The sequence below is a fragment of the Cryptotermes secundus genome, unplaced genomic scaffold, assembly GCF_002891405.2.
Source record: "Cryptotermes secundus unplaced genomic scaffold, Csec_1.0 scaffold1928, whole genome shotgun sequence".
Taxonomy (NCBI): Eukaryota; Metazoa; Arthropoda; class Insecta; order Blattodea; family Kalotermitidae; genus Cryptotermes; species Cryptotermes secundus.
The window spans coordinates 829,941-843,240 of record NW_019740681.1 but is presented as its reverse complement, the minus strand read 5'-3'; the positions used below and the strand labels follow the sequence as shown (position 1 = coordinate 843,240).

The 13,300-nt window shown below is 45.2% G+C and overlaps 1 protein-coding gene across 1 annotated transcript in view; it reads left to right on the top strand.

Annotated features, from left to right (window-relative positions):
• Window positions 1-237: 237 nt before the first annotated feature.
• The window catches only part of LOC111872603 (DNA N6-methyl adenine demethylase), a 130,121-nt gene continuing 117,058 nt past the window's right edge, over window positions 238-13,300 (top strand). The window contains exons 1-2 of the mRNA XM_033754761.1: window positions 238-331; window positions 1,333-2,905. Of these exons, the coding sequence (XP_033610652.1) occupies window positions 1,439-2,905 (1,467 nt within the window). The 5' untranslated portion in view covers window positions 238-331; window positions 1,333-1,438. The remainder of the gene's footprint in view (window positions 332-1,332; window positions 2,906-13,300) is intronic.

Below are 13,300 nucleotides of genomic sequence, written 5' to 3'. Positions count from 1 at the left end.
GAAATTGTGTAATATTTCGGAAGTGACACATCCGACTGTCACGGATCGTGTTTTACGGCGGAGCAAGCAGAGAAGGAAGCACGCTGACTCACAGCTCTGTCGCTAGGTCGATTTTACGATGGCAGTGAGCTTGTGAATGGAAGGATATTTTTTTGTTCTTGTTCTCTGACGTCGCGTACTCATAGTAGTACTACGAAATACTTGAAATAAAAAGAAGTCATGGGATAAATAGTGCAGTATTTGTGAGAACTTGTGTTCGGAGATGTTTCTTCGTGTTTTGGCGTAGTCCTGTCAAACGCGGAACGAAAATAGCGGAGCGGCGTATCAGTAGGTAAGGTCAGTGAAAACGAAAGCCATGACCACGGGCGGGTGTTTGAACCCGCAACTTTCCTTTTCGTTCATAATGCATCAGAATCAGATGCAGTTAGTACCGTTTCTGCATTTACAGCTTATTTCGTGTACCGTATAACAGCATACTCTCCCGAGATGTGGCTTACGAAAATATCAGTGCGCCGATTCGAATTTAAGATTAATCCATCATTTAAAGGCGACTGGTAATAATGTAATAGCTGTATCTTTGCTGTAATGGAAGCATATGCAACATTCCCTTATTACAATGTGTACGAATATTTGCTTTCGGAGATTTCCATTGACGAAATTTACGATGCTGGCATTTTTCCATTTCCTCGATTTTTCTCTAAATTGTGAGGTTCCACTAATTATGTAGCGTAGATAGCTCAGTCAGCATAGTGACTAGTGTAGGGCTGGACGATTGTGGTTCGATTCACAGCAGGAATGGAACGTTTTATTTTCGTTACTGTGCCCATACTGGCTCTGGGGCCCACCCAGTCTTCCTCTTTACTTGGCAGTAGAGATTGTACCTTGAGGCAAAGCGGCCGGGGCGTGAAGCTAACTACATGACACAGAGACAACACTTTAATAGAATTAATTTCACCACACTTCCTGGTCGAGTAGGTGATGCTTGTGCTCTGTATTTGCTAGGTTCTAAGTTCAATTCTCGGTTAGCATACTGCCTGCCCTGACTGGGGGTTTTCTTGTTTTCCTCAACCCCTAAAAACATGCTAGCATAGTACCTCAAATTAGATCACGGCACTTTCTTTGACGTCCGTTCCATTTCTATGTCCATGTTTTATATTTCCGTTTGTTGCTAACTGGTGTGAGACACTGGTGTCATGGTTAAATAAATGTTAATAAATAAATAGGTACATAAATGTAATGTTACTACCTAGTATTCAAAGATAGAGTGTTACAGGTTACACTGTATGTGAACTTGTGTCTGTGCGTGTGCTGATGTGTGTCCTTCTTCCCCAGATATTTGCATGAAGTGTAAGAAGCATCTGGAAGAGGACAGTGGCTTGTTCAAGGGGCATGGACATGGGGGGCAGATGTGTACCGGGCCTCAAATCATGAACTGGAGATGAGTGAGGGGGGGAGCCAGGGTCCAGATTCCCTGGGCTCTGCCTATCCAGGGACCGGAGGTGGTGGGGGTGGCGGTTACCAACAACAACCCCCGTCGCAGCCTCCGACCCCATCCTCCACCGTCCAAGACACAGGAGGCTATAAAGATGAGTTCTCTGGAGGTGACGTAAATGGGACATCCAAGTCTTCTTCATCTTCAGGCCTTCCACCTTTCAGCTCGTTTTCTGCAGCAGATGTGACGGAAGGCCTGGGATCCAGACTCGCAGGTGATGCTTTTGCAGAAGGTTTCACTGGCCGCCTGCTGGACATCTCCTCCTGGGACTACTATGAAGGCCTCACAGGAAGACTGCTGGATCGTGGAGATGGGATACCGATGCTGGTACCACAGCCCCAGTACCGTCCCTGGGAGAGCAAAGCTCCGGATGGTTTTCACCACGATACTCTACTCAAGTCAATTGCCCCGGCAGCCCCCAGTGCTATACCGGCTTTCACAGATTCCTTCTCTGCGTCTGCAGCAGCAAATAAGCTTCCGTCTTTCCAGTCGCAGTTCAACGCTTTCCCACAAGAACAGACGGTGACGGGCAACAATGGGGAAGTGCTGACTACCCTTACAGCTGCGTCACCTTCACCTTCCTCGTCGTCTTCCGGCCTTCCAAGTTTCCATACGTTGTCTGCTGTGAATCCCCGGCCAAATTACCCACTCGTTCCTGCTCCGGTTCAAGCCAGAGAGATTCCTGCAATACAGCAGCAGTTTCTGGACGAACGGCATATCCAGCTGTTTGCTCACTCACAACCGTTTGGATCGGCACATTCTTTGAATAATCAGCCAACTGTCACAACCCTAAGCAATGCTCAGTTTCACCACCATCCTCACCAGATCACCCTTGCCCCACCCAATGCCACTACCTTGCTTCAGCAGGGCAACACCCTTGTGCCCCAAAATGCGCCAACGGTTCTAACTGTAGTTAAAACAGAGCCAGTGACCTTGGTGACATCAGATTACAAGATGCCTCCTCAGCAGCTCACCCAACTGCACCATAGCAACTTTCAGAACCCAATGGGCGTTCTGGACGTTAACAAAATGGGAGCTGATGGACTGAAATTCAGTGACAGCCCTCCGCGGGGCACAGACTCAAGGAAGAAAGAGCGCCGGAAAGTGCGAGCATCATCACTGGAGAGCTCGACGGAGAGTGACGGAGCCGGAAGCAGCAGTGTAGAAAGCTCAGGACAGGTAGCCGCGGTGTCTAGCACTGCTGGCTTCAAGTCGCCCCTTCAGCCCAGCTCGAACACCCCCTCTGTCTCAGACAGTGAAGGTGAGAAGCCTGTCAAGAAGAAGCGCAAGAGATGTGGTGAATGCACGGGCTGTCAGCGCAAAGACAACTGTGGAGATTGCGCTCCTTGCAGGAACGACAAGAGCCATCAGATCTGCAAGATGCGTCGCTGTGAGAAGCTGACGGAGAAGAAGGTAGGAAATGAGTATCCAAATTATTGCCAACTATAGCAAAGTTTTCAGAACAATCCAGTTGGGTCAAGATGCCAGAATATTTGGCCTTCATTGCCTTGTTAATGGATTCTGTAAATGTAACAACTTTGGTTTTGTCATCAGTGAATGTTTAGATTGAGGTTGTCTGAGATGTGACAGGTTGTACTTTGGTGGACAGGGACCAACATTTCGGAGCCATCTCCATTTCATGGTAGGTTCCTCAAAAATGTTGATATCTGCCTACCAGGCTGAAAGATGTCATGTCCCAGGAGGCCATAATGTTAATTTGTTTCGCTTTATCAACTGCCTTCAGTTATATTGTAAAATGCAGCTTTTCTGTGCTTCTGAGATAGGCACACAAGTTCGAAACATGGGGTAATATTTTGTGAACATTTTGAAAGATTTCAGGTCATAATGTTTTGTATAATTCTGTGCTATGTTAACCCATAGATACCTGAAATAACAACTCATTCACTTTCAAAAACTCACCATTCTGATGGCCAAGGAATTGGATTGCTTCTGTAAAGTTGGTAGTGGCAAACTCTTGTATGTATCTCATTTTGTGTAATTTCTGTTATTTATACAAGGACTAAAGTAATGTAAGCCACATTTAAGCGAGCTGTGGGGTTCTGAGCAAGGATATACCGGGACGGTTTGAAGCCCATTTGGTAGAGTATCTGAAGTCGCTAGTCTCATTGAGGCCGCTGTCTTATTGTCCTCTTCCATGATTTCAGAATCACTTGGTCTGATTTGTTAATTTTGTGATTGTAATTTACAAGTCTATTAAACTTCTTGCAGATGTCTCACATGTCAGGACATGTCTGTCAGTTTCTCAAGTTCCAAAGTTGCTAATCCTAACAGCACTTTATTCATTTCATGGCAGCATATTTCTTCCTTGAACTTCAGCTTATGCAATTACTTTTTGGGGACATGCGTAGAGAGATCCACCCTAAGAGAAGACACGGTACTTTGTATACCACAGGTAGAATAGCAGAATGTGGCATGGGGAACTCGTGCAGACAAGCAGAGCAATTGATGACAGTTCCATTACATTTTGCGAATACTCAGTTATACTTTATGTGATAATAAGATACAATTATTATATTAAGGTGCAGTTTTCAGTGCATCATGTTTGGTGCTATATCACACCTTGAGTATGGAACTTTTGGAAGGGAAGTCTTGTGTTTTCAACGAAATCTCCGGTATAGACATATTTGTTTCCAACACACATTTGGAAACAGAATCTGGTAACCTTCAAACGACCGCCTAATGATGCAGATGTTGCGCACAATGTAATTGTGGCATGCTCAGTGCAAAATGCGAATCATTTACCAATGCCTTCTTACATTTTGTGCACTTAAGACTCTGTAAGTCTCAGAATGTGATCTGTGTAGACTGCAGTCAGTCTCCCTTTTGGGTACTCAGATGTTTCCACAGTGTGTCCCCCTCATTTCTGCAGTGAGCTTACTGACATGGTAGCTGTCGCTGTGCACAGGGCAGAAGTTGGGGGGGGGGGGGAAGATGGATGTACTGAGGGAAACTGTGGAACACTAACAAGTTCTCAGTTCAAAATAAATTCCAATCTTGATGAATGTCTTGAAGTAGTTTCATAAAATCATAGATTGCTGCTTGAGTTTTGTGTTTGATGTGCAGCGTAAGAAGCTGTGATATTATGAAGCGAGTTATGATAATGGGTTACTTAATACCCTCGCTTCAGCCACTGCTGGGCTCCTGATTACTGCCTTGGTCCATGCCCATATTTCTGCCCACGATAATGTGTGCACGTAGCAGCCTTGCAGTAGCCTGTATTCCTAGCTAATTGGTACAATTTTTATTTTTGTCAGTATGCAGCTTCCTGTGTTTGAATGGACCCTCTTCCTTGTTTCCTTTATATCTCTTCCATGTCTCCTGTCCTCTGAATTATTTTAATAATACATCTATATATACACAGTAGTGTAATTGGTTGAGGCACTATGCTACAAGCTGGAAAGTCACGGGTTCGAGTCCCAATCCTTCCACCAGCACTGTGGTCCTAAGGTCAACTCAGCCTCTATCAGAAATGAGTACGAGGGATCTTCCTGGGGGTAAAGGGCGTCTGTCTCATAATGCTGACAGTCTCACCGCCATCTGCAAGCCGATTGTCTAGAGAAAATGTGGGAGCCTTGATGTCTTATGACCCTGTGGACTTTCATGACCTGTTACAGGGACAGCTTTACCTTTTTATCTATGTAAAAGTATAATTAGAATGATCAAGTCAAGGAGGATGAGATGGGCTGGGCATGTAGCACGAATGGGGAGAAGGTGAATGCATATAGGATATTGGTGGGAAGGCCAGAAGGAAAGAGACCACTGGGAAGACCAGGACTTAGGTGGATTAAAAATATTAAAATGAATCTTAGAGAGATAGGATTGATGTTGCTTGGGATAGGGACCAGTAGAATGAACACAGTAATGAATCTGCAGGTGAAGCAAAATTTTGGGAATTTCTTGAGTAGCTGCGTGACTGGTGGCTTCTCGAAAAGGGCTCACTCAGCTTCGTGGAGTTTATTAGTTTTCTGTGTGCATGGTTGTTCTAAAATCTTTAATCACTGAAATTCTGTTTGTAAAATCTAATAAAAGTATCAGTTATGTAAACAAAAATCAGTTATCATCTTTTAAAACTCTGTTATCATGTGACTACTGTATGTTATCTACATATACCCTAGTTTTGGTATAGTTTAGAAATTGTAGTTACAGTAACACTACATGAGTGCCACGCCATAGCTCAAGCGGTTAGTCGCTGGCTTCCCACCGCAGTGGCCCGAGTTCGATCCTGGGTCTGGTCAAGTGGGATTTGTGGTGGACAAAGTGGCGCTGAGGCAGGTTTTCTCCGAGTACTTCGGTTTCCCCTGCCAATCTTCATTCCACAAATTGCTCTACAATCACTCTCACCTGTCATCTGGGGCTGGTACAATAGGCCAGAAGTGGCCGCAGTACCAGGGATTTAGTCCCACCCCACTAGCAATAAAGAAAACACTACATAAGAGACATAGTGAACCAGATAATGCAAGGAATCCTGCTCAATATTATCACTTTTTTTTTAATTCGCTTAGTGGGGGGGTGGAGTCCAACTGGGTCCACTCAGCATGGCGGCCACTGATTGGCCTATTGTACCTGCCCCGGGTGATTATGATGATGGAGAATTTGGTGGAATGAAGATTGGCAGGGGAAACCGAAGTATTCGGAGAAAACCCGCCCCAGCGTCACTTTGTCCACCACAAATCCCACTTGACCAGACCTGGGAAGCCAGCGACTAACCGCTTGAGCTGTGGCAGGGCCATATGATAAGTTGCCGAAAGCTGCGTCTAGTAAATGCTAATCCTGCTTCATATTTGGGATGAACTTAGACTGAGAATTTCTGTCGGTTTTCTCTAAGTCACTGCTGCAACCATTTTATCTCCATTTGTACCAACTTTATTTATTGTTTGGGGCCCATTGTCTGCAGTCATCGAAGGACTGCAAGCTGCAGACGCACATTGTCGGTTGCTATGTACTGTGAATTAGTAAGGCATTTCTGAAGACAATGTATCAAATTAATTTAAAGTATTGTCTGTTGAGTTGCCTGTTTGTTAAAGTGTAGTTCGAAGACATGCCCCTGAGCAGCTTGGCCCAGTGGTAAAACTCCAGGTAGTTGACATGAATCTCAGTAAGAACATAGGCTATCATGACAGAGGTTCTTTGTGGTTGTCCTCAGCCTCTCCAGGCAAATGGCATGGTAGTACCTCAGTTAGGCCACAACCTTTCAATTTGTTTCCAATTCATCAGTCGCCACCTGTCCTTCCATTTGATGATGTGGAGCCTAGATGTTTATAGCGCCATAGAACAAGCCTCACAGACCCACATGATGGAACTTGGTCTTCAGTTAGGGGTTTACCCTTGATCCTGAATGTTGTCAATTGGTTTCACAGTAACTGCATAGTCTATTGTCTTCTTCTGAAAGGTGGCTGTCACTCACCTTGTGAAGGCTCATTACTACACTTGCAAGAACCTTCCACTAGGCCCTGCCCCTGAGCCATTTGAATCCACTTTAACATTTTCATCAGCATCTAGGGGTTTTTAAGCAGTATCCTGACCAAAATGCTATATGCAATGCTTATCTAACCATCCATGCTACAGTTCATACGAGTCTCAGCCTCCTTGATTGAGAAGTTGTGAAGATCCTCACTATGCTGTTTCCCTATGCTCTTGCTCTGCTCTCAAACACCCTCAGTCTGCGTTCTTCCCTTAATATGACAGACCGAGTTTCACACCCATACATAACATCAGGTAAAATTACGGGTTTTTTTGTGTGTTTTAATCTTTAGGCTTTAGGCAGCAGACTGGAAGATGAAAGATTCTGAGGTGACTAACAACAAGTGTTTCTTGAATTTATTTTGCTCTTGTTGTGTTAGTAAATGCAATCTGAATTTTGTCACAGTTTGGAAGTTGTCCCTGTATTGTGATTTTGATGATACATGAACATATTTTTAGTTTCTCTCTGTATATTTAGACCACCCTACTTGTTAGTGACTAAAAGGCTATTGTTTTTATGTATATTTATGCCCCTATAAGATATGTATTTTTATTTGTAGTAATGACGTAAATCCATGATGCACACTGTTCCTTAAGTTCAAAGCTGGTACAGTTTGCTTTTCATTATGAAATTGGAAGGTTGACCATCGCTGTAATATAATAGTGTTGCTAAATCACACAATAAGGAAGTTCTAACTAACAGTAATAGTTTAATGTGTATGCAGTGACTTAGATGGGAGTTTGGATTGGATTCATTGGGCTCTTTGATACAGCGCATGACTGGCCGCGCCAAAGCTCAAGCGGTTAGTCGCTGGCTTCCCACCGCGGCGGCCCGGGTTCGATCCCGTGCCTGGTCAAGTGGGATTTGTGGTGGACAAAGTGGCGCTGGGGCGGGTTTTCTCCGAGTACTTCGGTTTCCCCTGCCAATCTTCATTCCACAAATTTCTCCATCATCATAATCATCAGGGGCAGGCTACGATAGATCAAACAGTGGCCGTCGTGCCGAATGGACCTAGTTAGACTCCACCCTCCACTAAGCGAATTAAAAATTTCGGCGCATGACTATACTTTACTCGGTTTTATTACACACACACACACACACACACACACACACTAGTGTCTACAGTCATGGCTTCACCACCGTTGTCTGGTAAAGGCTTCCAACGGCGGACGTTTCCCTTCCTCTGGGTTCCCGAACTGTCCCTGGCCTCAGCTACCAGCTTCTCACAGCAACAGGTCACAACGACTGAACCTCAGAAGTTCTCACTAACTGACTAACTCAGTCTAGTAAAAGTTTGGTAACGTTTCGGAGGAACTTACTGCTTCCGTTTTCAGGACCAAAGAATAGACGAAGCAAGAGAACAGCAAACAGGGTAGGTTATTTCTTAAGCAGGGTTGGGCTTTGTAGCGGAGATGTAAATGTGTTTCCTGTGAGGTACGGACTGAATTCTTATATATAAAGCTCTGCATTCTACCCACACAGTGTACTTGTGTGTTCCATATGGTTCTCACAATAAACAGCGATTATTTCCCCAAACAGCATTAACCGGTTGGCCTCTGTTATGGAGGCGTAATGTCTTTCCTCAGAGGTAGGAACTCAAGATTTATATACGAGTATAATTGAGATAGATTTAATTTTGATAGCGATGACATATTGATTGGAATACATTGAGCGAGGGCACGTCGCACCTTGAGAAGACAACCTTACAGAAGAAATGTTTTATGTGTTCAACGATGTCTCCGTGTGGCGATGTTAGCCCCCATCCTGTGCTGAGAACAGTGAAGCTGTAGCAGTCTCTGTCGCTATCTGATGACAACGCAACCTTATAGATATTCCAGAACTAATGTTTTCGGATTAATAAAATTATTATGATGGCCCTCAATGCACATATGCCGTTGTCTACAACATTGTTGGTGCGTTCGCAACGAGAATAAAAGCCCTGTCAGCTCCGTCATGCCTGCGTGTAACTTTGTGACAACGCGAGAATGAATGAAATTTGATTTTTGGGAGTGTTAACAAACTTCGATGCATTGGAAGCGACAATAACGGACACCCCAGGCTGAGACCTACGTGCGTTGCTGCGCGCATCTCCTCAGCGTAACTATCGGGCGAAACACGTTGTAGTAATGTACGATACACGTTTCCCGTAAACCTCTCTGGTTTCGGATAAAGCGACAGAAATGAGCAGCGAATGGGGCAGAATTGTTACCCTTTGCGCACATTTCTTGACGCGCGTTTCTCTAGAGACGACGTTCAGACTTTCCTGCGGGGAGTTGTGGCTGTGACGGCGGATCCAGCAGGCTTCCACCTGATAGATTGACAACCCTCCAAGATTCTGGTTTCTAAACTTAGGGGAAGATTACCCTTGGGAGGGAGTGGCTACTGTAAAGCGGAGCTAATTAATGTGATCGCTGATTCGTCGTTTGTTGAAGCACTGTGCTACAATCCGGAAGGTCGCGGGTTCGATTCCCGATGAGGTCATTGTGCTTTTCAATTGACCTGATCCTTCCAGCGGCTCTGTGGCCCTGGGGTCGACTCAGCATCTAACAGAAATGAGTACCAGGAATCTTCCTGGGGGGTAAAGGGCGGCCGGCGTATAAGTCTGACAATCTTTCTCACTACCCTGTGGGCCTACACAGTCTGTCACAGGGATAGCTTTACTTTACATTTCAGCTACAGATTGTTATGTAGTGTTGTGTGATGGATGGCACGTTGGTTATGAACTGTGACGTAGAAGGAATGCGGAAAGAGATCTGATTCCACTGCCTTCTAAACGCAAGCCATGTGCCTTTTTTTTATTGCTAGTGGGGTGGGACTAAGTCCCTTGTACTGCGGCCACTTCTGGCCTATTGTACCAGTCCCAGATGATAGGTGAGGGTGGTTGTGGAGCAATTGGTGGAATGAAGATTGGCAGGGGGAAACCGAAGTACTCGGAGAAAACCTGCCCCAGCGCCACTTTGTCCACCACAAATCCCACTTGACCAGACGCGGGATCGAACCCGGGCCGCCGCGATGGGAAGCCATGTGCCTTACTACAGTTAATGTTGGTCGGGAGGAAAGATTAAATGAAGTCTGGAGGGGGGGGGGGAGAAGGGGAGATAGAGAAAAACAGTTTCCCCTCCGATTTTGAAGGTTCCCAGACAATGCCCCCTCGTCCTTCTGGTACAGGAATTTTTGAGAGAGGGTAAAGCGTTAGGAATTGGACACTGTTGTGAGCAGAAGAGAGAAGTTGAGTAAGTGAGGCTTTCCTGCATGCTCGTATAATTGGAATTTTGATATTGATGTTGCAATGGCTGCATAATACTGAAATTCGATGTAACATTGGAAGGGCTACATGTGAAGCACTCTATGCAACATGGAATTTGGGTACCAACTCAGCGTTTGCTATAGGACCGAGAAAGAACACGAAAAAACTCGATAGAGTTGACCAGTCACAGAACCTTCCGGACGCAAGCTGTTCATCAAAATTCCACATCCTACCACACAGAAATCACACTGCGTCAGCATTACAGAGAATAATCAGTTGATGTTGTTTTGGGGAAACAGTCGCTGTTTATTATGAGAACCATATGGAACACACAAATACACTGTGGGCATAATGCAGAGACTTTATACATAAGAATTCAGTCCGTACCTCACAGGAAATACATTATGTCTCCGCTACAAAGCCCAACCGGTTAATGCTGTTTGGGGAAACAGTCGCTGTTTATTGTGAGAACCATACGGAACACACAAATACACTGCGTGGGCAGAATGCTGACGTCTGGAATTTTAAACCACATGGTCCATATAGTTACCACTGTACCTGATATCGGAGAGATATTTTAATAGTACTGTGGGGGTAGAAGTATCATTGTATTAAGCATTTCATATATTTGGATAATGAAGATGAAACTTTCACAAGTTTACGATTTTAATTTGTTCGTAATAATTTTTATAGTTCAGGTAACATCGTCACGTTTAGGGGAGGAACACAGACTGGGGGTGCCGAGGGGACTATCTGGAGCGAAGGGGGAAGAAGTGACAGGAGGATGGAGAAAGTTACATAATGGGGAGCTTCATAAATTGTGCTCTTCGTAAGATATTATTGGATCATCAAATCAAGGAGGATGGGCGAGACATGCGGCATGCATTGAAGAAAATTGGAATTCTTGAACATATGATTGCTTCACGACATGGGTTCGACCCCTGGTCAGTCATGTGTGATTTATTTTTTAGGATCAGATGTCGCTGGGGCAGGTTTTACTTCGGCTTCTCCTGCCAGTTGTAACTCCACCAACTGCACCGCATTTCTTAATCACCTTTTAACGACGCCATATACTCTCGATACTGACAGCATCGTTAAATAAGCAACAAAAAGAGGATGCATTCAGCTGGGATGTACTGACGCTCGGAACATATGGCGTTGTTATTGTACCGGAACAGCTGGTCCCTTGGTTCCCATGGCTACGGACTCAGGCTGTGCGCACTCCTCACGCTTTCTTCCGAAAGAGAGTGCAGTTTAGCGAACTGGTATCGCGTCTGAATCGCTTTGGGTTCGAATCCCAGTCTGGAACCGACAGTGTTCTATGAAATTTTACTGGGTTTCCTCAGTCACTATGGGCCTATGCCGTTTTCAGATCTTACATGGGTGTATACCCGTACAAAACGTCTGCCTGGGACAGCAAATTGTACAACTCCTAATTTTGATGCATTATTGTCTCCCGGATCGTGCCACATGCCCAGCCCATCATAGCCTTTCTGATATTAGTATTCTGGCAGTACTAGGAGACCTGTACCCCCGTGTGTGTGGGGTTTGCAGTCTTTAACCATTTAGAGAGAGCGGGAATTGTCAGTGCAACTGCCGTGAGGCATCAGTACTGGGTCCAACATGAATAGCTTCCCCTGTTTCTTTAAATTCTTTCTTCCCTGTCCGCCTGTCTCTTTTTTTTTTGCCAGTCAGATGATGCGATTGTGGTTTTGAAGTTCAGGTAAACTGCTGCTTACCCTCGCCAGCACAGTCATTCTTGGTTCCGGGTCCTGCCGGATTCATGACAATATTTTACTGTCTAACGGCTCTAGAAGGCGTGCAACGTTCAAGTCAGAGTCAAAGTTATGTTACTACCGAAGGTCACTCGGCCACTCTGTCTTGGTGTCAAGCCCCATCTGGGGCCCAACACCAGATTTTGGTTACTGTCAGACAGTCGACGTTTAGTCGATGTGGGACATCCTCTCTGACGATCGGGCGTTACCATAAATCCAGTTCGTACCTTACAGAAAACACATTATGTCCCTCTGCCCTCTCCCCACGGGGGGAGGGGTTGCGGCAGGGACACTGCCTGCCCCTCTGGACCTCGAAGACCTTCACCCTGCGTCTCGTGTTCCATCCTTAGAGATGCGACTTTTGCTGCTGCGGTCTTGTGTGCCTCACCACACGTTCTCAGGGCGAGCAGACCAAGAGGATGGTCAGGACATGTAGCATGTGGAGATCTGAGTATAGATGGACAGATGTTTATTTCCTCGTGCTTGATTTAACGGTGCTTATGTAGCGTGCGATGGTGGGATCATTGGTGAACTGTGTGACAGGAATCAATGTGCATATGTCAGATGTGATATCTCGTCCGGGATTCAAACCGAGCACGTCCCATATTCGAGTGTAGGTCGTGACCGCTAAAATAACCCGCTCGGTCTGTGGTCACTTGGAAGACAGATAAGGAGATGATGGATAATATGGAATTGGATTTTAATGCAATTAGTTGTGAGGATGCGAAGCTAATTAGAAGAGAGAGAATCCTACTGGTATCGTCAGGTTCTGCTGCCAGAGAGTTGGCCTGGATCCTTTTCCTTCGTCGTGTGGCGTGTAAACGTGTCCTTCTGTTGTGCAGCATAAACGGGTTTGCAGACGTATTTCCGTATTGGTCACAATTTTCGGTAGGACCCAGTCTCGATTCAGCTGCTGTTAGCTGGAGAACTTGCCAAATATCTCTTGTTTCGGTCTGTTAAAAAATAGAATTAAAAGAAATGCACAGAAGTTTAATATAGCTTAATTTTTAATAGATATGGCGACTATTCAAATGAGGTTCTTTTTATATGAACCGGTTGGTTGGACATGCAAGCGGAGAGTTTAATGTCGCCAAGCAGAAGTTGCGGAGAGAAAAGGCGTATTCGACCGTTAACCCTAAATCGCAGCGGTAACTACAACCGGTTGGTCTCTGTAGCGGGGACGTAGTGTTTCCTGTGAGGTACGGACTGAATTCTTATATATAAAAGTCCCTGCATTCTCTCACACAGTGTATTTATGTGTTCCATATGATTTTCACAATAAACAGAGACTGTTTCCCCAGACA